Below are 25035 nucleotides of genomic sequence, written 5' to 3'. Positions count from 1 at the left end.
ACTTCTGAAATGAGGAACACAGCGAGACTCATACAGGTCACTTCGGGTCCTACTCCTCCTTCAGCCCGGGACAGGCATGCACTCGCCTAATCCTCTTACCAAGCCTACGAAATAGAAGCACTGAAGAGAAAAGCACCATTTTTTTTTTGACGTGGGGAAATAAAGGCACAAAAAGGAGAAGGAAGAAGCTTCAACACAGGTGGCCTGTGCTCTTGAAAAGTATGCCAGGCTCAGAGTGGGTGAAGCGGCGTCCGGTCACGGAACGAGCAAGTGGTGGGCATGAGAGGTACAGCATAGGGAGTCTAGTCAATGCTATCACAATAGTGTTGTGTGGTGCCAGATGGCAGCGACACTGGTGGTGAGCACAGCATAACGTACGGACTTGCTGAATCACTGTGTTGTACGCCTGAAACTAACATAACGTCGTGTGCCAACTCTATTTCAGTAACACACACACACACACACACACACACACACACACACACACAAAGCGATGCTTTCTGATAGTGACGTCTACCCTCAAGGAGCCGGGGCGGGGAGGGCTGTAAGGACCAAAGGAAAGAAGCTGAACATGCTTAGTAACCGGGTACAGACCCAAGGGGCGCCTGCAATGGTGGGCTGTTGGCTCCGGAAGCTGTTGCTGGTGGGGGCTCTGTCGGGGGTGGGTGGAGAGCAATCCTCCTACTGAGCCTTCCCGTCTGCCCTGCACCGTCACCAGATCCCTGCGGAAGGGCTCTTCTCCCTCGGCAACCATGCAGGTCACGTCTTGGGGATGCTGATGGGGTCTCCAACACACAAAGCCTCTTGCAGTGGAAGACTCTTGAACGTCAGACACGGGGATCCCGCATCACGAACTTGTTCCATGCCGCCTCTCTTCCCCGAGCCCGGCCTGGTTAGCTCCCAGGGAAGGGAGCCGCTCTCCAATGAAGAGTGACATGGTAATTGGGCGGCCATGGAACCTGACACGGGGACTGGGGGCCCACAAGCCTTGTTAAGGCTGGTGCTTCATGAGTTCCCTTGCTATAAACAGGTGATAATCCACGATACTTGGTTGAATCATGGAACTTTACATCAAAAACTAGGGATGTACTGTATGGTGACTAACATAATATAATAAAAAAATATTATTAAAAAAAAAAAGCAGGCCAGATGAGCAGGAAAATGGCCAGCCACCCAAACAAGTCCCCAGGATTCTGTCTACGGCCCACGGCTGCCCAAGTCGTAAGGAACGGCTTCCCCCTGTTGAATGGGTGCTAACGAAAGTGTGGTCCATGTGCACCAGTGGGGACTGGGGTGCACAGAGGGGTGCCGTTGGCTGCAGTTATCGGCTTCCCCACGTGTGTGGGCACACGTGTGCCTAGCGTGCCATTTGGCGTATCAGTGAAGGTGCAGATGTGCTCGAAGCAAAAACTTTAGACAGGGTTTTTTTTCTCAGAGAAGAGATTCCTCTAGAAGACTAGTCAACAGTAGGATTCCTTTAAGATTTATCACAACTTGCCCTTCCAAATGCTACCTGGCTTAGAAAACTTAACTTTTCTATATGATTTTTACAAAGACCAGGTGTTTCAGCTTTTTATACAAGTCGTGTAACTTAAGGCAAGTTACTTACACCCCGTGGGCCTGTTTCCTCATCTGTAAAAGGCGGGTTGTACAAGAGATGACGCACGCAGAAGAGCCCGGGACAGCTGCCGGGTGACGACGGGTGGTTTTAGGTGTGTAAAGAGGAGATGACAAAATGCTGTGCTGTCTGAGAGAGAAAAACCTAAAAGTATGCCATGTGACTCTGAGCCAGCCCCTCACCTTCCCCAGGCCTAGGCTCCTCCTCATCTACTTTAAAGAGAGCAGCCCGCCCTTTGGGGCTGTGAAACTTTATTTCAAATCAGGCTTTCCTGCAGAGTTTGTTACAAATGCAGAGTGTGACCTCCTCTTCCTGGACAGACAGATCCCACGGGTCCGTGGAGACCAGGAATCTTCGTTGTGAACGAGCAGCCCTTCTGGGTCCTCCCTCCCCTACCAAGGTGACCAGAGGCAGATGGTGTAGGGGAAGAAAACCCTGGGTGGATCTGGGTCCCTGCTGCACTTGGGAAGTCCCAGATTCTGTCACTGGGCGTCTCTGGGGAAGGCTGTTAATGATGGAATGAAGCCAAGAGGCCAACAGGAGTCCCCCAACCCCCTCACCGCCAGGGTGAGGGGGGCTTTCTGGTGCTTCTACCCTTGTTTCCTGTCCTCCCCGCACCTGGGGGCCTCCTGCCTCCCCGACAGATGCACAGTAAAGAGCTAAGGCAAAAGCAGGGACCCCAGCTCCCCCCAGCTCCCTCCAGGTAGCTGTCTGTGGTGCCAACAGGTGACAGGATGCTGTGATCTGTTTGGGATTGGATTAGAATACATCCATTTGTTCGGGAACTAGGTGACTCCTCACTCTTTGGGTATGCGGCTGAAGTGAGCTTGGCGGGCCTGCAGTGCCTGAGTGCAAAAGGCTCTGGTGGAAACGAGAAGACAGGCTCTGAGCAAGGGGGCCGGGCCCTGGCAAGCCTGCCTTGCCACAATGCCGTCATCCCCAGAAGGCCATGCTTGGATCATAATGGCTCTAGCTACAAATTCTATTAACTCTAATAGTTGTTCTGTGGTGAATGGATAATGCATTTAGCAGAAATAGACTCAATCAATTTATATGAAACACATAAAACTTTCTCATTGAAATTGGCATCTGTTCTTGAGTCATAGGAGCGTGTGTGGAAATGGACAGTCTGTCACCCTTTCTGCTGGGCACATTAGCAGTGCCACGGGTTAATTAGAGAGATGGGCGAGGGAAGCTCTGGCTCCCTGACACCCTATCCCTTCAGCCCTTAAAACTACGGGGCTGGTGATGAGGAGGGACCTGGAGACTGTCTACTTGAAACCTGGACTATTGAAAGAAGCCGCTTTCTTGCCTTTGCCTGTGTTGACATTAGTGCCTCTCCTCTGAGCTCTGCTACTTGCAGGTTTGCTGACATGCCCCAGCTGCTAGATGAGGAGAGCGAAGGCCGAGCAGGCAGGACCCACCCCAGGACCACAGCCTGCTCGTGCAGGCCTGCCAAGGCTGGGCAGAGAGCTGCTGAGTCCTGGTCCAGGGCTCTTTTCGTGATCCTACACAGTTTTAATTGTCCCCCCACCCTTCGGCAAGAGATGGGTACTCAGAAAACAGTAAACCAACAGTCGCTAACCAACTCAGAGGCGAGGGTGTGGTTTGATGCCAGGGCTCTGTGAGTTACTGATACTCGTGGGTTGGGCCCAAGGTTTGGGCTCGGTCTTATGTAAGTTTACTGAAGCTGATTCCCTCCTGCTCTCCCCACACAACACGTGAGCGCACAGGAGAAGGAGACAGGGGTAAGGAAGCTGAGGCAGGGTCGTGGGCCTTGGGGGTCCTGCCTGTCCTTATCTGGGCTTCGTGGGGGAGGCAGAGCCTGCTTGCACATTCATTACTGCAGGGAGAGAAAGAGAGAGAGAGGGAGAGAGAGAGAGAGAGAGAGAGAGAAACTCTGCAGCCCTGTGATTGCATTATCCCAAGCATTTGGTTAGCGTAATTGTATGTGCAAAGCTGACAAATGTAATTTTCCCAGACTTAATACTTGCCCCATTTTCTCTCTCAGTTTCTTCATCTGATTAGCTAAAGTGACTCAGGCTTCCGAGAATGCTTCGTGAAGCACCTGGACAGGCTTTTCCCTGCCTCGATGTTCCAGTGGCTCAGCTCTGCCCCGTGGGCTTCGGGGTGAGGGAAGCCCCAGACCTGGAGGCCAGGGCTTCATTGTGGGGCTGACTTAGGGGACGTGCAGAGTGTTTAGGGAGACTGTTTTCAAGAGCCCCCGTGTAACCTTTGTGTTTCTAGGGGCTGCTCTAACACCTGTCAGGAGGAGAACTGAAATGCCACCAGCCGCCCTCGTTCCAGCCCAGCGGAAGCTGACAGCACTGAACTTTGGGAAGGAATCTTGTGATTTCGTCTCCCCCATCCTTTGCTGGAAGGCCGGGAGCTGATGTATTTACTGGCTGTGCAGGGCCTTTTCTCCGAGATGCTCTCCTGCTCTTTCCCATGTGTCGTGTTTATCTTTGGACTTGGCTACCTGGCGTGGCTTAGTTGGCTGAAAGAACGTAGACTTCAGGGTCACATCCTGGCTCCATTCCCTACCAGCGGGCGACGCATCCCTCTAGACCATCTTCTCATCCCACAGTGGTAATGCCAGCAACTCTCCTTGGCCAGAGTGAGGTTTGGTTGGGTTGGTGTCTGAAACACCCCAGCCCAGGGTCAGGAAGGCATGCTCCTTGATCGCTTCTTCCCTTCCCCTCCCATCGCAGCACTTTCTTCTTCTCTAGAGGCCCTGGCAGGCAGAAGCTCTGAGCTGGGCTCAGCTTCACCTTGCCAGCCATGACCTGCTAATTTGCAGGCCGCCCCTCCCCATCCAACTGTAGACTGGAGTTCTTTGACCGCCTGACCTGGGTCTTGCTCAGCTCAGCATCTCTGAGCACATAACTGGCCACAGAGGACGTGTGCAAGAAGTGTGCGTAGGTTTAGGTGAAAGCCAGGTGAGGGAGGGCCTCGGCATAGACCCAAGGTGGCCTGTTCTCCCTGGCCAAGTGGCATCTCAGGTGGTGTGATGGGCTTTGTCCTGTGGGGGGTGGGCAGCATGGTGGGGCTGGGACATCTGTCAGCAGGGGCTGGGAGCCTGCCTCAGTTTCTCCCTCTCCTCTAGCTCCCCGGGGGGCAAGAGCGGGTCTCTGGGAAAGCACTGCCTATGTATTCAGTGTTCTAAAGCCTTTCCAAGGAATCTACTAAGGGTGCTTGGGGCTGTATTTGCCTCAGCGTCCTCATCCCTTGGAGGTGGGGTTGTTCCAGAAGGGGGTCTGGAGACAGAATGCTGACCCCCAGCCACCTGCCTCCTGCTCTCAGGCTGACTTGGGCAGCAGAGGAAGCTCCAGCCTCTCAGGCAGCCCCTCGCTTCGGATTTTATTTGGAGGCGGTGGGGGAGCATCGCCGCTCTCCAGCCGCCGCGTGATTTCATTAGTCCGAGTGGCCACTGGGCAGACCCTCATCGCTGAGCCTTTTAGGGACAGTGGGAGTTAGATGGCAATAAACCGGGGAGTCAGGCGGGGTGGATGGCTTCTCCTAAGTGCTGGCTGCCAACATCCGAGAACTGAGCTCAAGGCTCAAGGGCCACTGGCGCCAACCCCCTGCCACCCCATCAATCCGTAAGTGTTTCCAGAGCCCCTGCTATGTAATCAGTGCTGGTGGTGAGGCGGGGCCAGGGCTTGCCATGAGGATTGCCCAACGTGTCCTGAATCCATCGCAGGGAGGCAGTCAGTGACCAGGGCCCGGGGAGTCCTGGAGGTCCGGCACTGGGGTGGGAGGGCGGGGAGGGGCGGCGAACGAACAGAAGGCCTCCTCCCTCACCTTAGCCATTTTCATGAACGATGAGGCAGAGCAGGGAAACGGAGAGAGGTGGCAGGTCCCCTTTCAGGTGGACGAATGAAAAGGTGTTTTGAGGTTTTAATTAAAGGTGAAGGGAGGAGAGGGGAGAGGTGAGGGGAACAGCAATGAACTCTTTCCCCTGGTCTGGCCGCTGGGTTAGATCAGGCAGGAACTGGGGACAGAGAGAGCTACACCTGGGGCAGCTTTTCAGGCAGAGAAAGGAAGGGGTTTCTTTCCTCGAAGACAAAGCAAAGCCGATATTTACGCAATAAGTTGAGTCAATGAATTTAGCGTGAAGCTGTAAGTCTCCACTTGTTTTTTTCTTCGTACTATGTACTAAATGAGGATTCACATTGTAAGTAGAAATTAGACATTTATCATTTATCTGTTGTTATTTTAATAAAGTAACCTTTTATAGGAAAAAGAGTGTGGGTGGACATGTTGTACACCTGCTTCTCCAGGTTACCCACTTCACTTCCACACCCAGGCACCCAGCCCACCTGGGGGAACCCCTTGACCTGCTGGTGTCAGGCCCCAGCTTCTCTAGGGCCAGGCTCACAGGTCTAATAACTGCCAAGGAACATCACTCTGGCTTTGGAGACTGATTCTAAGAGATTTCCTCGTGGTACAAAGAAGAGCTGAGAAGTCACACCAGGGCTTAGGGCCAGAGGCTGAAGAGGCCTGTGTTTGAAGCAGCAAGAGTCCCTATGAGAAGTCTTTCAGCCCAGAAGATGCTGGATCAGACAGCTTTGGAAGGGAGCCAAGCTTTGGGGAAATGTGTTGAACCTGAAGCTTGGGGGCCTTTACCTGTGACGGCTAGGTAATTCAGGGCCTAACTCTCTTTACGAGGAGAAGAAATCTGATGTAAGGTTTGCTTTGTTCAGTAAATGGGGAATGGTTTCAACGGACCGAGTTTGAGGAAAGGAGATAAGTTTGGTTCTCCCATGTTGGTGTCTGGGTATTCCCCAGACACAGAGGAGAGTTGCTCCTTTGCTCAACTTCCAGACTCTCCATTCAGCCAGGCAGTAAGAGACCCAAACAACCTCCTCGTAGAGCCCCATGGCCAGGGTACAGGTGACAGTCCTTTTAAAGGTTGACTAGCCCGTTCTTTAAACACAGACCCCCACTGCTGTCATAGCCCGCATCTTGCTTCTGCCTTTTGCAACGACGACGACAAAAATGACTTTGCTCAAATTTGTAACTTGAACCCTTACCTGTGGGGTCAAAGATGGGGGTCTCTCTTGTGTTTTCCCAGACTTTTGGCTCCTTGTTTGGGTTTCTCTCAAATAGATTTCTTGATTTGGGGGCTGTATTCTGTGGCATCTTGTCCTCTCCGCTGACTGGAACAGAGAAGACCCCATGGGCTGAGTTAAGCGAGGCTCGGTTTAAGGGAGAGAGAGGAGTGTGCCCCGGGGAAGGTGGGAGGGATAGCGAGGCCCGGGGTTGTCCGGGTTGGGGGCAAGTGCCAGGGACAGGGTGAACTCACTGGTGAGGTAGCAGTCCAGGCTGATGGAGATATTGTCAAAAGCCACGGTGGCTCTGGATCCTGGGCCCCACCACGCAACAATCTGCAGCCAGAACCTGTAGGTGTGTGAAGAGGAGCGTGTGTAAGGAGCAGCGTGGGTTGGTCACCTGTCAGGACTCAGCATCTGAGTGTGCCGATGCCTGGCTCACAGCTGCCCTTTGGGTCAGCCTTCCCTAATCGCGGAGAAGTTGTGAGAGGGGAGCAGTCCACAGCACCCCCTATGTCTCCAGCACAGAAGCATTTCCCTTTCTGAGGGACTGTTCCATAGGTTAATCCATTCTGGAGTTCAGGGCTCGATTTCAGGACTGCTGAAACTCCGAGGAGACCTCTTTCACTTTTTGGGTGTGCAGGGTCAGTAGAAATGGGTAGGCTTGATATTCAGGGGGTGCTCCCTGGTGGAGCCGAAGTCGTTATTAAAATATTTCTGTACCAACCGATAAAGAGCTACTGTCCCCCAAGTGTCCCCTGCTTGTTGCCTCAGGCAGCCTGGCCCCTCCCCTGGTACCCCTAGTCTTCCCCATTATTCAGCAACTGAAAGGTTAACCCCCTGCACAGCACAGGGGTCTCGTCTGGCGTCTTATCCACTGTCAGTGTCCATCGGGGTTGCTCTGTGCAGTGCCTGACCCATTGTAAAATATTAAATAATTTGACTCTGATCCCTGGGAGTGTTTGTAACCAACACAGGGCAGGCTGTAAGTATTAACAGTAAACCCCACTGAGGTTTCTTCACAGACAAGCAGCATTTAAGTTGGTTTTGAAGGAAGGCGAGGACTCAGAGATATGGATGTGGGGCTGGGGAACGGTGAGGGGGGAGGGCATCTGCAGCGGAGGCACTGGAGTGAGGGATGGCTCAGCGCAGGGCCGGGCCCCTGTGGTGGGCGTGTGAGGGGTGCAGAAGGACGCAGAGATGGTGAGTGGCACGTGTGTATCAACGCACAGCATCAGGTTTCTCTATGAGCTGCGGCAAGGTCCCGGTTTCCTTCGATCTCCCCGGGGGACGCGGTCTGCGGATGAGCTCCCAGCTCAAGCCTGTGTCAGCTGGGACACAGCCAGGCCTGGGATTCTCAGGGCGGCAAACAGGGGCCCTAACACTGTCGTCTTGTTCTGTTTATAGCGGTTGCCAGGGTGAGAGAGATGCTGCTTGCAGGCAGCACGAAGACAGGTGCACAGAGCCACTTGGGGCTGGAGACTAGAAAGAATCCCATCCCTGGGGGAGGAGCAGTGGGTCAGGCCCCATGGCTCACCTTTCCGATTTCTCTGCTCTGGGTCCCACCTTCTCACCCGTCATCTACAGGCTGAGGGGCCAGGCCTGGTGCTGAGCGACCCGGGAGTCCTTCCAGGGGGCCTGGGGTGCCAGAGCAAGTGAATGACATGTGTGTGCCCGCTGAGCAGGGGGAGAGGGACAAAACCCCTGTTTTGCCCTAACTGGGCCCTTTCCAGGGAGACTGCATGGCTCCGCTCCCCTCTCTGCTCTTCCTCCCTTCTCTCTGCCCTCCTTCTTCATTACTGAGAGATTAGGGCTGCAAGGTTCTCAACCCGCCACTGGGCCTCTTAGCATGGAAGGCATGATGCAGGCTGGGGCTGGAATGGTCTCTAAATAGAAGAGTTTCTAAAGTGCTCTGCAAGGCAACAGCAGTGGCAGCTGCTGTTTAAAAGAGTTTGATTGACACGGCGAATTGCACATAGTTGGAGTCAGGAACACGCCTAACAATCAGGGAAGACTCAATCAGATGTCGAACCAGAAGTAAACATGTAACATGGCCTCTGTCCACCCACAAGGCCACCCTGCAGACCCTGCCCCAAATGCTCCAGACTCCAGAGGCTGCAGGGAGGGGGGGGACGAAGGTGGGTCATCCTGGGGTGTGGGGGCGGCAGGGGTGAAGCAGAGGCATTCTGGGAATGGGGTCAGGGGATGGCAGGTGCTGGGGCAGGGAGGGGACAGCAGGACCCATCTGGGAATTTCTGTTCTTTTGGGGCACTAGCTGAGAGCCAGGTGGCCATCAGGGCCCCCCAGATTCAGGAGATTCAGGATTCTCTGCTTTGGATGGTACCTGGTTGAGTGTCTTCAGCTGAACCTCAGAGGAAGAAGAGATTGCTCCGGACTCTGCTTCCCCCCTCCCAGCTGAAGATGGGTGAGACTTCCTCAAGGCTCTCAGTCTTTCTGGTGCAACCTGTCTTTCCTGTCGCACTCCCCCAAAAGCATAGATACCAACTCACTCTCCAGGGTCAGCTGCGGCCTCGGGTCTTGAGTTCTAGCATGTACCAGGTGGAGTGCTCTGAGACTGAGAGAAAGTTCTAGCATGCACGTTTAGACTGCTCTAGGATTGAGGGAAAGTTCTAGCATGTACCAGGTGGAGTGCTCTGAGACAGAAAGTTCTAGCATGTACCAGTTAGACGGCTCTAGGATTGAGGGAAAGTTCTAGCATGTACCAGGTGGAGTGCTCTGAGACTGAGAGAAAGTTCTAGTGTGCACCAGGTGGACTGCTCGGGGCTTGCGGGATAGTTCTAGCATGTATCAGTTGGACTTCTCTGGGTCTAAGGAAAGGCAAGGCCCATGCCACATCACTGCCAGGATTACGAAGTTCAGGTGGTTCTAACAAACATTTAGTTACTCCACTGCTCGTTATCCCAAAGCCTTAACTCTGTGTGGAGAAAGAAAGCTGAGCCCCCATGAGAGCCCCCCTCTCAGAAGAACCTAGCCCACCCTCTCCGTGGGCAGCCTGGTCAAGGAGAAGGGAAGAGTGAACTCTTTGGGGCTCCTCCAGCTCCCTCACTCATCTGTGCTATTTAAGAACATGGCAGCTGAGCTTTTTCTAGCCTTTAGCAATTGATTTCACTCCCTGCCCCTCAATAGTTCACACCTGCTCAGCTCTTTCAGTTTTTTCCAAATAAGACACTTTTGATTGCACGGATTATTGTTGCTTTTTCTCTTTTTTCCAGCTGGTGGGGTTTGGAACTTGTTGATAAAACAGACTTGGCTTGAGATCTTGGTTGGAGCCTGTCTTCGCACAAAGAATGTACCCCTTGACTCTGTTCTTGCTCAGCTTTACAGAGAGGCTTGTTGAAAATTGGCCCAGGGGATTTGGGGAGGTGGCCACTGGGGCAGCGGGCCAGGTTGAGAGCGGACAGCCTTGAAATTGGGTGTCTCCCAGACTCACTGGGCAGATCTCTGTGTAGGAAATGCTGGTGCTGCCCGTGCACGGCTCCGAAAACGCGCAGGCTCGTTCAGGCAACAGACTGTTAATGGACAGTGAATAGAATGCCTTATTTGCCACCCTGGCAGCCTTAGGGATTGACAAACCTAATTAAGTTCACTTAATGATTTTAAGTAGCTGACAAAAAGGTGTGTGTCTGAATGTGGACTGAGGGAATAGCAATGCTTTAGAGAGAGAGTGAGAAAGAATGGCCAGCCTGGGTAAAAGGCATTCATTTAACGGATGGGCACCACATCTCAGATTCCTCTGGACCATTTAGTGGGCTCGGAAGGGGGGGAGTGTTCTGCATCCCTTTTCGCAGCTGGGGCTTGTCTGGGCTCTGGCTGCTTAGGATAGAGCTGGCAGATACTGCTGAGGAAAAATGCTTTCTTCAATTTCTCACTGTGCACTTGATTTGCTCGGCAAAAGTCTTCTAAAATGGACTGTCACAAAGCTCGGGTCGCGGTATGCATTTCTATTAGAATAATGTATGTGATGAAAAAGCCCCGCCGCATCCATCCTATTATCTGCATAATTGACTTCAGTTACCAGTCGAAGAGGAGCGGCCTGGCCCGGCCGATGGCCAGCTTTGGGTTCCCGGGATCAGCCTGGCTCAGATCACCAGGGCCAGGGCTGGACACGTGCGGCCTACCTGACTCTAGAAGTCTGGCTCTGTGACAGTGAAGTGGGGCTAGACAATAAAGGCCAGACCCTCTCTTCCTGCTCAGCCCCAACTCTCAGAAGGAATTTACCATCCTCTGACTTGGTTTCCCCTCTGGGCATCATGACCCCCATAGCAGTGAGGGGGAGTCACTACAGAGTGATTCCCAGGTTGCCAAGGGCCATAGAGATCTTTCACAATGACTTGGCTTCTGTGAGGGAGTCCTTTGGGGAGGAATAGGGGAGAAAATGAGTTTTCAGCCAAGCTGAGCAAGCACAGAGAATCACTCTCACTCTTCAACAATCTCAGTCCCCAGCTTCCAGGCACTGGCTGTGTGTGACTCATGGTTCTGGTTCCCACATTTGCCCTGGCATGCCACCAATCAGCAAGGCCTGCCACGAGGCTGTTCCGCCAGACTGCAGGGCGGGAAGAAGCCCTTCTCTGGCAAGTTCCCACTTTGCTCTTTTATTTTTCTCATTCTGCATCAAGCATATGGCACTCTCCCTGGGCCCTAGGTTTGAGGGGAAAGGTGAAGGTCAGATCTTGCTTCTACGAGGCCTGGCCCGGCAGGGGATGTGCCTGTGTACAAATACACCTGGCCAACAGGCTCAAAGCTGTCGAGTGCCCAGAGGGAGGAGAGGTCATGCACTTGCCCCAGGGATCCCTTGGAACAAGTCGGGGCCTCTGGAAGGCTGTCCAGAGCTAGATGGCCCCTGCATCCATTCTTCTCAAGAGACTGGGATGTCCACTGCACCTTTCTCAGGACACAGAGACATTAGCAACACTGGCCTCTTCCTGTACTCTTTGCTGCTGTGTGGGATTATGGCTTTGAGAGCTGAGATGGTGTCAGAGACAGAGGCCCTCTCCACGGTGAGAAGACCCAGGAAAAGGGTGGTTGCTGGTTCCCTTGTCTCCTAACAGAAATATCTTTATGAGGGTGAATTAGCAGTTTTGTCAGCTTGCTGAGGGCTGAGTTTCAAAAGGTAGAGTGCAGTGAGGACTGGGCTACATACTTGGTAGGACCCCGAGCAAGTCACTGAAATTTGTTAGGCACCATCTTGGTTTAAAAAAAAAATCATCCATGTAATGTGGGTATTTTTTTTTTTTTATAGTGGAAGCTTTTCTTTAGCATGGGAGAGTCTAGCTCATTGTTCCTGTTTTATATTTTTATTAGAAATCTGTGCTGCTTCAGCAGTGTTAGAAGTTCCATATCTCCCCGTCTGCCTTTGAGCAAAGATTATTTGAGCTCCTACTCCAAGTTCAAGCACCGTGTCTGCAGCTGGGGGTATAGAGACGCACAAGACATCGACCTTGACCTTGAGGAATTCAGAAGCCTTGTGATTCATATTATACAGTGACTAGGAGATTTCTATCACCTTTTTATTTCTGCCCCCATAGAGCTAGATTGTACAACCTGGGAAAACACTGAATCTGGGCAGTTAGAGGGAGAAGTCAAGAAAGACTTCGAAGAACTGAACGTCTAGGAAAACGGTAGGGCTATGGACAGAAGAATCCATAAGAGCCAAGTGTTGGGGGAGTATATTGAAGGTGTAGGAAGGCTGCCGATCAGGGAACCGGAAACCCAGGTATGGGACTCAGGTGAGATAAAGACTATGCATTACCTGCACAGAGTGAGGGTGGAAGTGGTGACCACCGATGAGATACTAGAGAACAGCCTGTATAGAATTGGATTCTGTTTTGTTTCAAATATCAGCAGTCCAGTTTTCCCCTAAATTCTACCTTGTGCTTGGGGAGAGAAGGGCTGAGAACTTAGGTCTACATTTTCAGAGGCACTAAGAGTTATGAAAAACATGTGCATCTGTTGACTTGTAAATTGAACTGTGGATATTACCAAGGAAATCTTGAGCAGATCTGAACACCCTCTTATTCTAAAGGGGTTCACTTATTGCCATTTCGAGCGACTACTTCTTCAAGCCAGGCTCACAGGCAGGATCTGTCTCACTGCTTTGCACTCTTGATTGTGGAAACTTAGCAATCAAAAGCAACAACTTGTCCCCAACGTCACAGTAAATCAGTGTTAGAAATAGGATTTAAAGCTCAGAATTGCTAATCTACTCCTTGCTCCACTGATCTGGGATATTTTCTGAGAAAGACACAGAGCCAGATCCTTTCAGAGTTATGAATGTTTGATTTGTACATAGCTATGCCCGGCTGCACATTGCACTGCTGAGCCACCAGCCACCAGCCATGTCTCTCCCCCTCTTCTGGGAGGGCTGGCCCAAGGCTGTCCTGGGCCCCTGGTGCCATTTGGAAGGTGGCAGAAGAGGCCTCTTTTCCTCCAGCCCCTCTTCCCCCTTTCTGAGCTCTATTTCGAGGCTCAGAGCATTTCACATTTAGTCCCTCACAGAGCTTTCAACAGCCTCCTTATTCTGGTTTCCCATCCTCCACAGTGCAGAGTCCAAAATATGTGGCCCTGTATCCCTGCTCACCTTCTCCCAAGGATATTGCTCGGGATTCTCTGACATGACCTAGTTGCCTATTCTGGGATCCACATAAAACTTTTCTGACTATAAGCCTCCATTCATCCTGAAGGCCTTCTTTGGAATGCTCTTGGCCCTGTCCCACTTCTGGAAGATCTAAATTTTTCTCAAGGTCCGTCCTATAATAATCCACATTCTCCATGACAGGGAGGTCACCATACCATTTGAACACTGGCTGCGCTGTTGGGACTCTGCACAATCCCACATGTATTGCTGTTTGCCTGTCAGTGTGTATGCTCTGGGTCTCTCTCCACCCCCAGCAGCCTGGCAAGAAGCTGGGTCACACACCCCTTTCCATCCTCTGTGCTTGATGGGGGCTTACTATACCTTTGCTGACAATGTGACAAGGATCCTTCCCTAGTCACTCAATTCCCTGTCTTGCCCACAAGACATTCAAATCTGACATTTTATGCTGGTGACTTCCAAATGTGGCCAAACGTCAAAATCACTTATGAAACTTAAAAAAAATATATATGTATCCTTGGCCTCATATGTGACTTCCTGAGTCAGAATCTCTGTGTCTGGAGCCCAGGGCTCTGCATTATTAAAAAAAAAAAAGAATTTGAAAAATCATGGTTAGCTAAGTTTTTCAACCACTGTCGTATGGTATTCTGCTAGTTTTAAGCCTTCTCAAAAATACTTTTTGTTTAATTTATGTTTTGATTTTAGAAAGGAAAAAATCAGTGAGGGAAATTCTGGGGTGATTTCTGCAAGAAAGTAAGGTTTTGCTACATCATACAATTTTGGGAATGAAACATTCATGATTTAGAATAGATCCTAGAATTGATTTCAGCCTTGAATTATGAAGGTTCTAGGGAAAGACTGATCAATGCTCAGAGTAGCTAAATAAGGAATTGGTATTCTCAAGTGACACTTTGATAGACACCCAGAGATAGGGGCTATATTCCTTGGCTAATTCCATGACACAACATATCTTTTCTTTTTCTCCGCATCAAACCCATTTCCCCTTCTTCTGGACACACAGCTAGGCTACATTCCTCAGCATCCCTTGCAGGCAAGCACAGCCGTGTGACTGAGTTCTAGCCAATGGAACGTGAGCTGAAGCGATGACTCACAAAAATCTTCCTATGTGAGCTGCCCCCCATGCTCTTTCTCCATTGGCTGTCTTAACACAAAGGATTCCTAAACTGGAGAAAAGGATTGAGCTGCAGGGAGAAGGAGGCTGGGCCCCTGGATGACCAGATGGAAGGCCACTCTCCAACTAGCACACTCATTTTGGATTCCACATGGGCAAGAAATACATTTCTTTTTGTACATCCCTGAGAATAGGAGGTTTAATGTTACTTTGGGTAGTGCTACCCAACTAACATATCATGTAGCACAAACCTAGTTACTTAGGTGTTCTCCATGTACGTGATGTGGTTGGGTTGATGGCTAACTCCCTCCTGGGGGTAGGATGATGGGTAAAGTTAGCCTTGGCTGGCTGCAGGACTCTGAAATACTCTTTACAGCTACAGCCATCCTCCAGCGCACACTCTACACCTCTCCAGGACTAGGGACACGCCTGAGTAAGGCAAGGTGGATTTAAAGAGTGTGGTCTAGTGCTCTGGGATGTTAGTTCTCTCATCTCTCTGGGGGAAGGTAAGGAGAGCAAAGTCAAGTTGTCCATGAAGGGCCTTGCACTTGCTGGGTTTAGTCAGTGCTATTCACCCTGTTTGGCCTAAAATTGCCCTGGAGCCTACCATTTTCTCCCAGTTCAGAGGACTGAGTCAGGCTGATGTTAATAAGCATGCGGCGATCCCCAGCCCCTGTAGCTTTGGGAAGGGACACTTGTACTGCCACAGCTGGCTAGGGGCAGAGAACACCTTTTCTTCGTTACCCACTGGGAAGAGGGCCCTGGAAGTGCTGAGTTTTGCCTGCGTACATGGACTCAGGGCAGTCAGACTCACTCGGGAGGGGTAGATGCCACCTGGGAAAGAGAACCTTGAGATCTTCCCCTTTCCTTTGCCCCCACCTCTGACCTTGAAGCCTGTGGGCCACTTCCGAGTGAGTCCCTGATGTGCATCTGTTGATAGTGAATGAATCAACAAATGCAGACTACCCAGGGGGAGAGTCATTGCTCCCTGCTTCTGTTAGTGTGGGCATATCTGGCAGAGAAAGAACCCCAAACCGGCTACCAGAGAGGAGCCCATTGGGCAAGTGAGGAGCCCCAACAGCTGTGGCTTTATTGAGTCTCATGCTGTTCTCTCTGTCTGTGCTTCCCTCTTCCTTGGCCTTGACTGCCCTGTGATGCAAAGGTCTTGATTTCCTACCAGGCTCCCCCTTAGATGACATCCCTAGGGGGCTGAAATACACTGCTTGTCCAGGTAAGCCTTTCACCTGGTACCAAGTAGGGCAGTAAGTGTTGGCTGGATACATACATAACATCTGGATGACTCTGGAGGTTAGTACCATTTACACCAGAGCATTCACAGGTATTCTCTGGTGGACTGAAAGGAGATGGAAGGGGCTCCGAGGAAGAGCCCCAGTGCTTAACTACCTGTACTTTGATTTAACCCTTCTGTGCCTCCATCTTCTCACCTGAAAATGGGGATGACATCTGCCCCAGCTACCCCAAAGTGTGGGACAGAGTAGGCACGTGGAGTTGTGAGGGGATAAAGCACTCTGGGAGGCAGGTGCATGGCTATCATGGGTGCAAGGAATATGGGGCTGAGTATAAGGAGTTGCAGGAGCTGCTGTGGCAGCTGACACAGCCTGCCCAGTAGAGGGGCAGCAGACACTGGTTTGTGGGGCTTGCAGGGGTGACGTCCACTCCTTCCATTGGCACCTCTCCTTCCTGGGACTGGTGGAGGCAAAACAGCTACAAATGGAAACTTTTGCAGAAGGGAAGGCAAGGGCAGAAGGTGAAGCATCCAGGCAGGGCCTGACCCTCTGCTGGCTTCTCCTGGGGACCATGTAGCCATGGTATGACCTAGATTTTCTGTGTCGGTCCTTATGTAAGTGAACTTTATTCTCTACTCGAGGGCAATTTGTTAAATGTATAACTAAATGTATTTTATTTTTATGCTTTTGTTAGACATGGTACATGAATACATTTGCCAATGAAAACGGCTATTGGGACTTATGCTCTAGTTCTGAAGTGGAGATAGTCAAAGACATGCTGGAGTGGTGACTTGAAAAGGCACTTGGGGAAGGGACCATTGTGTCCCAGGAGAGCAAGGAGAGACTCTCCCTGTGCTGGTGGTGTTGCCCAGGCTGGAGGTGTGAGAGAAGGGGAGTAGGCAAAGGCTTGGTGGGGAGTGGTCTTCAGCAGGAGCTGGGGCTGGGGAAGCAGACGATGGGTTTCCATGGTGGAAGATGCAAAGGAAAGACAATAAACTAACTAAAAATGAATAACAGGTGTGGCCTAAAAAAATCCAAAACCAAAATATTTTGTTCATAATGATGGCTATCACTTACCAAGTTTGCTACTACATGCCAAGCACTGTGTCTTCATTTCCTCAGGCATACACATACGAAGTAGACTAGCCTAAGGGTTAAGGGAAAATTATTTAACCTCTTTAGACCTCCTATGCCTCTTATAAAAAGGGGGATTAATTATAGTATCTACCCCAAGGGCTATTATAAAGATGGAATGAGATAACGCATGTTAAGTATTTGTGACAGTGACGGGCATGAAGTAAATACTCAATGAAAGCTAGCTCCAATCATTATCATTTATAACTCTGCTCATGGCTCTAGGACGAAGCTGTGATTCAATTTACAAAAATCTGAATTAAACACGGCTTTTTAGGAGTGTGTCTAGACCTGCAAATGGAGGTTCATTGGAAATTTCTGGATTTCTTCTCCCTGAAGTTACTACTTCTCTGCTCAGGTAAGAATAAGTAATGAAAATGCCTTTTTCATCACAGAAAGATGCTACACAAAGGGAGAGTATTGTTACCGATAGCACCCCGTCTAAAGTGGAGGTTCTGTGGATGAGAAACAGGAATGGGATATGAGAAAAATCTTGGCTCTGTGGAGGTTGGCCTAAGTACATGAAGACATAACTCTCAGTTTAACGGATCCCATTTGAAAGATGCATTTATCAAACACACTACTTGTCATTTAGGACAAAGGATACAAAAGGAACAGAAATCTAAATATCTTCAGAGGGAACATTTTTTCTTGTTAGACTATGTATATAGGGTACAGCTAAAAGCCTTTATAATGATAATGCTGGGGAAGAGAGCGTCCACATGCACGTTAAGTTATGTACTTTCTATCTGGCTGTATGATTGCAGTGATTTGTGGGACAAGGTTTGATCCATGGTGTTTCCAAATCCATCTTGTAATGAGTCAAACTTAGCACCTGCTTCTGCTCTGTAAGCATGTCAAAGCTTAAGATGGTGTCAGAATGTTGTGTTTAATTTACTAGGATATATGATTATAAAGAGGAAAACTATGTCCCTATGAGAGACTGACAGATTAAGGGGCGAGAACATGCCTTTCTTCCATTTTGAGAAAAGGCAGAATTAATTCCAACAGAAAGAATGGCAGTTGAATGGGGAGGAAATGAAGAAAACTAGTTATATGAGGTGGACGTAAAGTAAGCACACATCAAGCCAATCTTCGAATTGGTGCTGTCCTTCAAAATTACTTTGAAAGCACATATCTGTATTTGAGGGATGCTGCCACTGCTCAAAACATCAGGGCACTACTTGCGGAGATTTTTCTTGTTACTCTTTATAGTATGGTTTGATATCCTAGTTGGTCAATATCACTTCATAATGATGACAGACTGTGGCATTATTTCTATCCCTTTGCCTGTTTGTAAATGGACAGAAGAAATACCACTCCATGGATCAATGTCTCCCTATCATCAACCTTTATATACTGATGGCATATTCTCTGAGCCTTCACACAAAGACTACTATGTGATGGCACCAATGTGAATATAGTTTTTTGCTCTCAAGTGCTCAGCTCTAGCTCTCTCTACTCACAAGGATTAGGGCGCACAATTAAGATCAACGTCTTTCTTATAAAGTGATTCCGACAGAACAGTGACCAGAGATAAAGAAAGCACAGGTACCAGGCAAGTCCCTAAAGAAAATTCCTTGTCGTAAGAGTAACAATTGCTGCTTGGGTTCATCTGATGGGACATAGGTGTTGCTTTGATATACAGAACACTTTGTAGCAATATTTATTGTAATGTGATTTTATCTGTTTCGTTGGATTGAACACAGGAAGAATGTTAGATGGATTCCAACAAGTGAAATTCTCAGTTAACTCAGCTGGAATTTGGAAATATATGCAATTTCTTTCAACACATCATTCTGTAAACACATATTTACTGGACATATGATGTGTTAGGCATGGTTCTAGATGCTCAAGGAATAGTGATATATAAGACAGATTTGATCTCTGTCTTGTTAGTGTGTATATTCAGGTATTAAAAAAAAGATAGTAAAGAGTGATAAGTTATTATAGGGATATTTCAGGAACCATGAGAAAATACTGTAGGTACACTATTTAGTCTAGAAGTCTTCAAAAAGTGAAGGAAGAGTGGTAGTTAGGGAGAAGGAAGGTAGAGGAAGAACATTTCAGGTGGAGAGAATGGAAGGTGCATAAGTCTGTAAGAATCTAGTAAGGCACAACTGAATTGAAAGAAGAGTCTAGAACCCAGGAGCAGCTTAGAGCTAACCTGTAAACCCTAACAAGGTTGCTTCAAAAAGCTTTGTAATGTATGCAATGCAATGTAATGTTGGGGAACCTAGGAGTGGAGGAGATTTGGGACAGCATTGGTAATAAAGTTCCTGCTCCTTCAAGGTCCATGGTTGAGGAGCTGTCCAGGACGTGGGTGCTGAATAGCTGAAGCCAGGACCTGCCTAAGGAAGCAGGGGGTACAAAGTGCTAATGCCTACCTCAGGGTGGGGAGAAAGAGAGTCAGCCTTTGTCTTTTATCCATTTTCCTTCTCTTTCCCTTATACATTTCCTTCCTCTATCTCTCCCACCACCTACTTTCATTTTCTGGCAATCTGGCAGCTATAGCTCACTCTCCTTGGGAGGAAAAGGAAGAATGTGTTTCTTGCTCCTCCTCATCAGTGACTTCCCCTTATAAGAAGTCTACACACAAACTGAGGGCTTCAGAGGGGAGGAGGGTGGGGGAATGGGATAGGCTGGTGATGGGTGGTAAGGAAGGCACATATTACATGGTGCACTGGGTGTTATACACAACTAATGAATCATCGAACTTTACATCAGAAAGCAGGGATGTACTGTATGGTGACTAACATAATATAATAAAAAAATATTAAAAAAAAGAAGTGTACGCAGCACTGATGACAGCAAATTCAGAAGAACATTCACCCCTATCTTAGGGTTGCATGACTGGTTGTTATTGCTAAATTGGCCATCCCAGCCTCTTCTGAGGCATTAGGTGGGGAGATATTATTATTATCATATTCTAGTTATTGTTAGTGTTATCACTGACTGAGCGCCTGCTGTGGGCCAGGCAGTTTACCAAGCACTTTACTTCCCTAAGCCTCAGAGGTAAATTTTATTATGTCTGTTTTATAGAACATGGCTCAACTTGGAAGATCAGTGGTTGTGACTTGTGCTCTTTTTTCAATAAGTTATCTGAGACTACCTAACTGAGGGATGAGGACAGAGGATGCGGGAAATAAAATTCATTGATACTTACTATATATAGATGCTTTTAACAGTTGTTTTATTTAGTCTCGTAACAATCCTGTGAAGTTGTACTGTTACTATACTTACTTTACAGATGTGGGCACCAAGGCCCAGAGAGGTTCAGTGATTGGTTGGGGTCACACCACCAGTGAGTGGCTGAGACCGTTTTAAACTTGGGACTATCTGATACTAAAGCCTATGCTCTTTCATCCACAGTGCTTTTTTAGTTTTATGGGGTAGTCACATCTACTGGTAGGTGATTTTAGCAACTGAAAACTGCTGTGTCTCCTTCTCCTGCAGTTCCATTTTCTTCTGGGTCTTGATGCCTTCTATACCATCTCTAGCTCTGGGTGGGGGGAGTAGCTTCCCACATCAGAGCATGTCAGTGGCGGGCAGCCTCCCAGTGAATGGGGGCACTCGTGTGTTTTGTAATTGCACATTTATTAGGTCACAAAGCATCATCGAACCACGCAGGCCTTTGTCTGAATTCCCACTGGACAGTTTGGTCTCAGTATCAATACTGGAAATGTCAGTCTGGTAAACAGCCTTTAACAGGGAGGATGGAGGCTGAGAACAAAGTCTCCTTCAAACGAAACTCTAGCGGATGGGAGTGAACAGAGTCAACATCTTACTTGCTCTAAATCCCCTGGAGTGATTATGAAAGGGAGAGGACTTGCTGGATTGAGGAGAAAAAAACCCTTTGATTCATCTGAATTAATTTAGCATCTCCCAGGAGGGAGGGCTCTGGCATCATCCTCCTGTTCTCCATCCACTGCATACAACACCCACAATCCCGAAGGACAAAAGACCAGTCTATGGTAGGGAGTGCCCACACTGCCCCTTCTTCCACTTTAATTAAATCCATTTGTCCTGGGGGCAGCACTGCGCCTCAGGATGTCCACCGGCTTTGATCTTTAACCTACACACATCTGAAGGAGTGGGAAGCTGGTGCTCAGAGTGAGGACAATCGCTTCTTCCCATGACAGCACGGCTCAAGTTATGAGCTCTTGGAAATAGCAGACTCTGTGAAGTTTGGGTGAAGAATTTGAGACCCAACTTTATACTTACAAAGCTGCAAGCCAACTGGCATCACCCTTGCCTTGCCTTAAGCCCTCTGTCCTCATTTTTCAAAGGTGGATCCACCAGGATGGTAATTTGAGTGGGTTTTAAAAGTCTAAATGCAGAGGCTGTTCTGGATTGCTGGGTTTGACATTTAGCCTATTAAAGGTGGCTTTCCCCCTCCAGACCCATTCATCTGCCCCCTTTATAGAAATAACTCCTACCCTCTGCCCTCTGCCTTTTTTGGTCTGGAACAGATCGGTGCACCAACCATGGAGGACTCAGTATACTGCCGCAGGGAGTCACGTGAGCTGCTGTGCTGGGCCAGGCACTGCTTGGCCCAGGCTGACTGCAGGTGGCAGACTGGTGCCATCCTGGAGAGACAAGTGGCAGCTGATCTCAGTGGTTACGGCTCCGTTTCAGAGCCACATGGAGTCAATGATCTTTTAGTCTAACCCTCTCAGTTTAAAGATGAGGAAACTGAGACCCAGGGAGGTTCAAGGTCATAAAGCCACTAGGGACAGAATTCAGGAACCAGGGCCTCTGGTAGAAGCACTCTTCCATTTACGGAAGAATTTGTCATCTCCCTCATCTACCTGCCTCTGGGACCTGACTCCACCAAGCCCTGGACTCGGACTGACCTGAGCACCAGTCCTCACTCGGAGGCCAGCTTGCTGGTGCTGTAACTCTTTGGTTCTTGATGAGAATCTTGTAAAAGGGCAGGAATGGGGAACATGATCAGGTCCGTATTATCTATGTCACAGGTCTTTTTTGTTAATAAGGGATAAATAAAATGGCAAATGGGAAAACAAGGCAAAATGCATTAAGAGAAAATGTGATATACATATAAAGCCTGATTATTATTTGGCACTCATATGAGTTGTTCAGTTTTATTTCTTCCTGCTACAGATACTGGAAGCAGCCAATCAGGCCAGGCCGAGATGCAAGAGATGAGGGCTCACTAGCCTGGAAATGCCCCGGAGAAACTCAGTGCTCCGTGTGTGTCTGCAGCCAGGGTGTGCACGTGTGTATGTACGTGCACAGATTTGCCTGTATGACATGTATGTGCTCATCTGGATGTGCATCTTGGGTAGAAGGGATGGGGGGAGGGACAACATGACCCCTTTCTGCATGTTAGCTGATAGAGGAAAAGAGAGTGACAGGAATGGGTGGAGGCTCACCTGTCAGCCACATCGAGAAGAGGCAGCACCGTCCACTGCCACAGGCTCAAGCCTTCATTGGTGGCAACATGCCAGACCATTCTGCCTTGTTCCTTCCCAGTTTTGTTCTCCACTAGCACCAAGGAGACATTTCCCCGCAAGACTCCACGGATGAGCCAGGACATTCGGAGCTGCAAGGGAGAGAAGAGCCAGAGGACGGGTGTTAATGTTAGAAGGAAGCCTCAGGTCCCCTTTCTGGAATTCTCAGGCATGCTGGAGACTCAGCCAACGTGTGCCCAGTGAGGAAAGCTGATGGCTGCCTGATCTTGCTCAGTCATGAAGGTTCAAGGAGCTCGGCGGGGGCAACGATGGACAATTTTGGAATTTTATGCAGGTCGATCCTAAATTTCACAGGGTTCTGTGTCTGAGGTGATATTAAGATCTCTGGGATAGTAAATGAACTTCCTAAAGGGGATCCAAAGATTCTTGTCTGTGGCCCCAATTCACTTTGTGACCTTGCACAAGTGATTTTATGACTCCGTTTCTTTAATGCCTTAGGTATCATAGATTTTTATTCCCCCCTCCCCAGACTCTAATATTAATCTTATTTGAATGATACCATACCATGTGTTAGCTAACTGGAGACTCTGACTTGATACCTGGGCACTGGTAGGCAAAGGCGAGATAAAAATCTCATACTGAGGTACTTCCATATGCTTCTTTCAGAATGAGGCTATCCATGTTGACAAAAGGAAGCGACAGTCATATGTTTTCATTGTGTCTTCATTAAAGGTTCCTATGGCATTGTTCCCTAGACATATGAAAGGGACCGTAGCTAATATTTCTAAAAGAGTTTAAGGGCAGTCATGCCCAAAGTCCATTATATACTATAAACCAGGTCTCTGGTCTTTGTGTTTGATAGAAACAATCTGTAAACAACACTTAAAACTTATGATAATTAAAGGATATAATCGCCCCAAATATTCCTGTTCAGATCCTGTAATTAAAAGAATGGCTATTGTGGAATAGAAGGTAAAATGTGTCCTATGGAAAACTAGAGTTTTCATCTGCTATGGTGCCCCTTTTTCTTTGAATCTCATTGTTTGAAGACATACTTTTCTGTAAATCACCATTCCTTTTATCTCCCAGTCAGCTCAAGGTTTCCTCACAATTTGATCAAAGAGGTCATGTACCATGAACTTTCCACTTTCTTGCGCATGACCTCTTCACTAACAAGGTCACAACTGGCACTGGGATGCCCAGGTGCTGTTCTACTTCTGAGAGCCTGAGTCAGATAAGCCTGGTCTATAACCATAACCTCTTCCCTTAGACCTTTCCCATTTCCCAAATCCAGAGTAGCAAAAATACTTATCATCAATGAGGACTCCCAGGATAATTTAACAAATCTGTTAATGTTTTTTCTGACCTCACTTGGCTTCCTTGTGCAGTCTGGATGCCATGACTAGAAATTTTAATCCTACTATGGCCAACTAACCCCTCTCAGTCCTTAGCCCATGCCCTGCATGCCCAGTTTGGGGTATTGCTTGCCACATCCTTTCTCTCCTTTTGCTCCTTGGCCACAGAGTATTGCAGATTTGGACTTCTGTGAAATCAGACTGTTGAACCACAATGCCCTGGATGGCTGGTGGTACTTATTCATCCACTGTTGATTTCCATAGTTGATTTCTGAACACACATAGCACAATGGGTGTTCCAAACTCTTCCTCAAACACTAATGCTGTTACCTCTTGGTTTCTAACTCTCCTGACCATTATTTTGATTCTTACTTTACTGATAAAGATTTACTATATTGGGTGAAATCTCCTTTCAGCCTCTCTGCTTTCCTCCCTTCCTTTAAATTCCTCCCCTACCTCCCTCTTCTTCCTCACCCTTCTCTTCCCCTTCTCTCTTCTTCTTCCGTCTTCTCCTCCTCCTTATTCTTCTTCACACAGATGTTTATTTATCCACCTTCTTCTTTTCCTGTCTTAGAGGAAGATGTATCCTTCATTTTCTTCTATGTTAATCCCTCATGTTTTATCTCCCCCTAGTCCTTGCTTTTCAAAAACTGCTTTCAGCACCTTCAGACCTTCTGGCTCTTCTGTCTACAAATAAAACCAGCTTTTACCTGTCCAAGAAAAATATCCTTTATTTCATCCTGCTAGCTCCTCTGACTTACAGCCTATTTCTGTACCTTCATTCAGATGTTCATATCGTGGGTAACTGGCATGTAGCTGCTTTTATTTCCTAGTTGCCCATTCTTTCTTTAAATTCTTTTAACCTGGCTTCTATTCTCATTACTCTAACAAAGTAGCATTCACAATGTCCTTTATAACTTACTCTTTCAACTCTCTCCATGGCCTCTTAAAGTGCCTCTCTCTCTCTACTTTCTCCCTTCTAAATTCTTTTGTATATCTCGATCACATCTTCCTGTTTACCACTGCCATCTGTGACTCTTCAGTGGTTTTTCACTCCCTATCAATTGATATCAAGGCATTCGTGTTCCTCTATAATCTAAGAAAATAAGCTTTTTAGGCATTCAGTGAATATTTATTGAGTACTTATGCTGAGCCACATGTGTCCTCCACCCTAGAATGGTCTAAGAGTTTGAGTTAGATCTGGATTCAGAAACTGTTCTTGTCACTTTGGTCCTTTTGAAGCTCAGTTCTGTATTCTCTAAGATGAGAATAGGTTTATCTACCTTATAGGATTATAGTGACAATTTAATGAGAGATAACAAATAGTGTAACAAAATGGTAAAAAGACATTTTGGCTGAAGCACTGAGGCAATAGATACTACACTTCAAAGGGACATCTGAGAGCACAATGATGCTGGACTTTCAAGAGGGGTGGATGAAAAGAGGT

The 25035-nt window shown here is 48.4% G+C and overlaps 1 protein-coding gene across 2 annotated transcripts in view; it reads right to left on the bottom strand.

Annotated features, from left to right (window-relative positions):
• ALK (ALK receptor tyrosine kinase) overlaps positions 1–25035 on the bottom strand; it is a 660105-nt gene that overhangs the window by 70843 nt on the left and 564227 nt on the right. For both annotated transcript variants that reach the window (XM_087863752.1, XM_045809147.2), the window contains 3 exons: positions 22195–22364; positions 6927–7021; positions 6655–6780 (listed from right to left, as the gene is read on the bottom strand). In XM_087863752.1, coding sequence (XP_087719878.1) covers positions 6655–6780; positions 6927–7021; positions 22195–22364 — 391 coding nt within the window. The remainder of the gene's footprint in view (positions 1–6654; positions 6781–6926; positions 7022–22194; positions 22365–25035) is intronic.

The sequence above is a fragment of the Ursus americanus genome, chromosome 7, assembly GCF_024610735.1.
Source record: "Ursus americanus isolate L20-20 chromosome 7, mUrsAme1.1.p, whole genome shotgun sequence".
NCBI classification, from domain to species: domain Eukaryota; kingdom Metazoa; phylum Chordata; class Mammalia; order Carnivora; family Ursidae; genus Ursus; species Ursus americanus.
The sequence above is the reverse complement of the archived record's forward strand: the minus strand, read 5'-3'. Positions and strand labels throughout refer to the sequence as shown.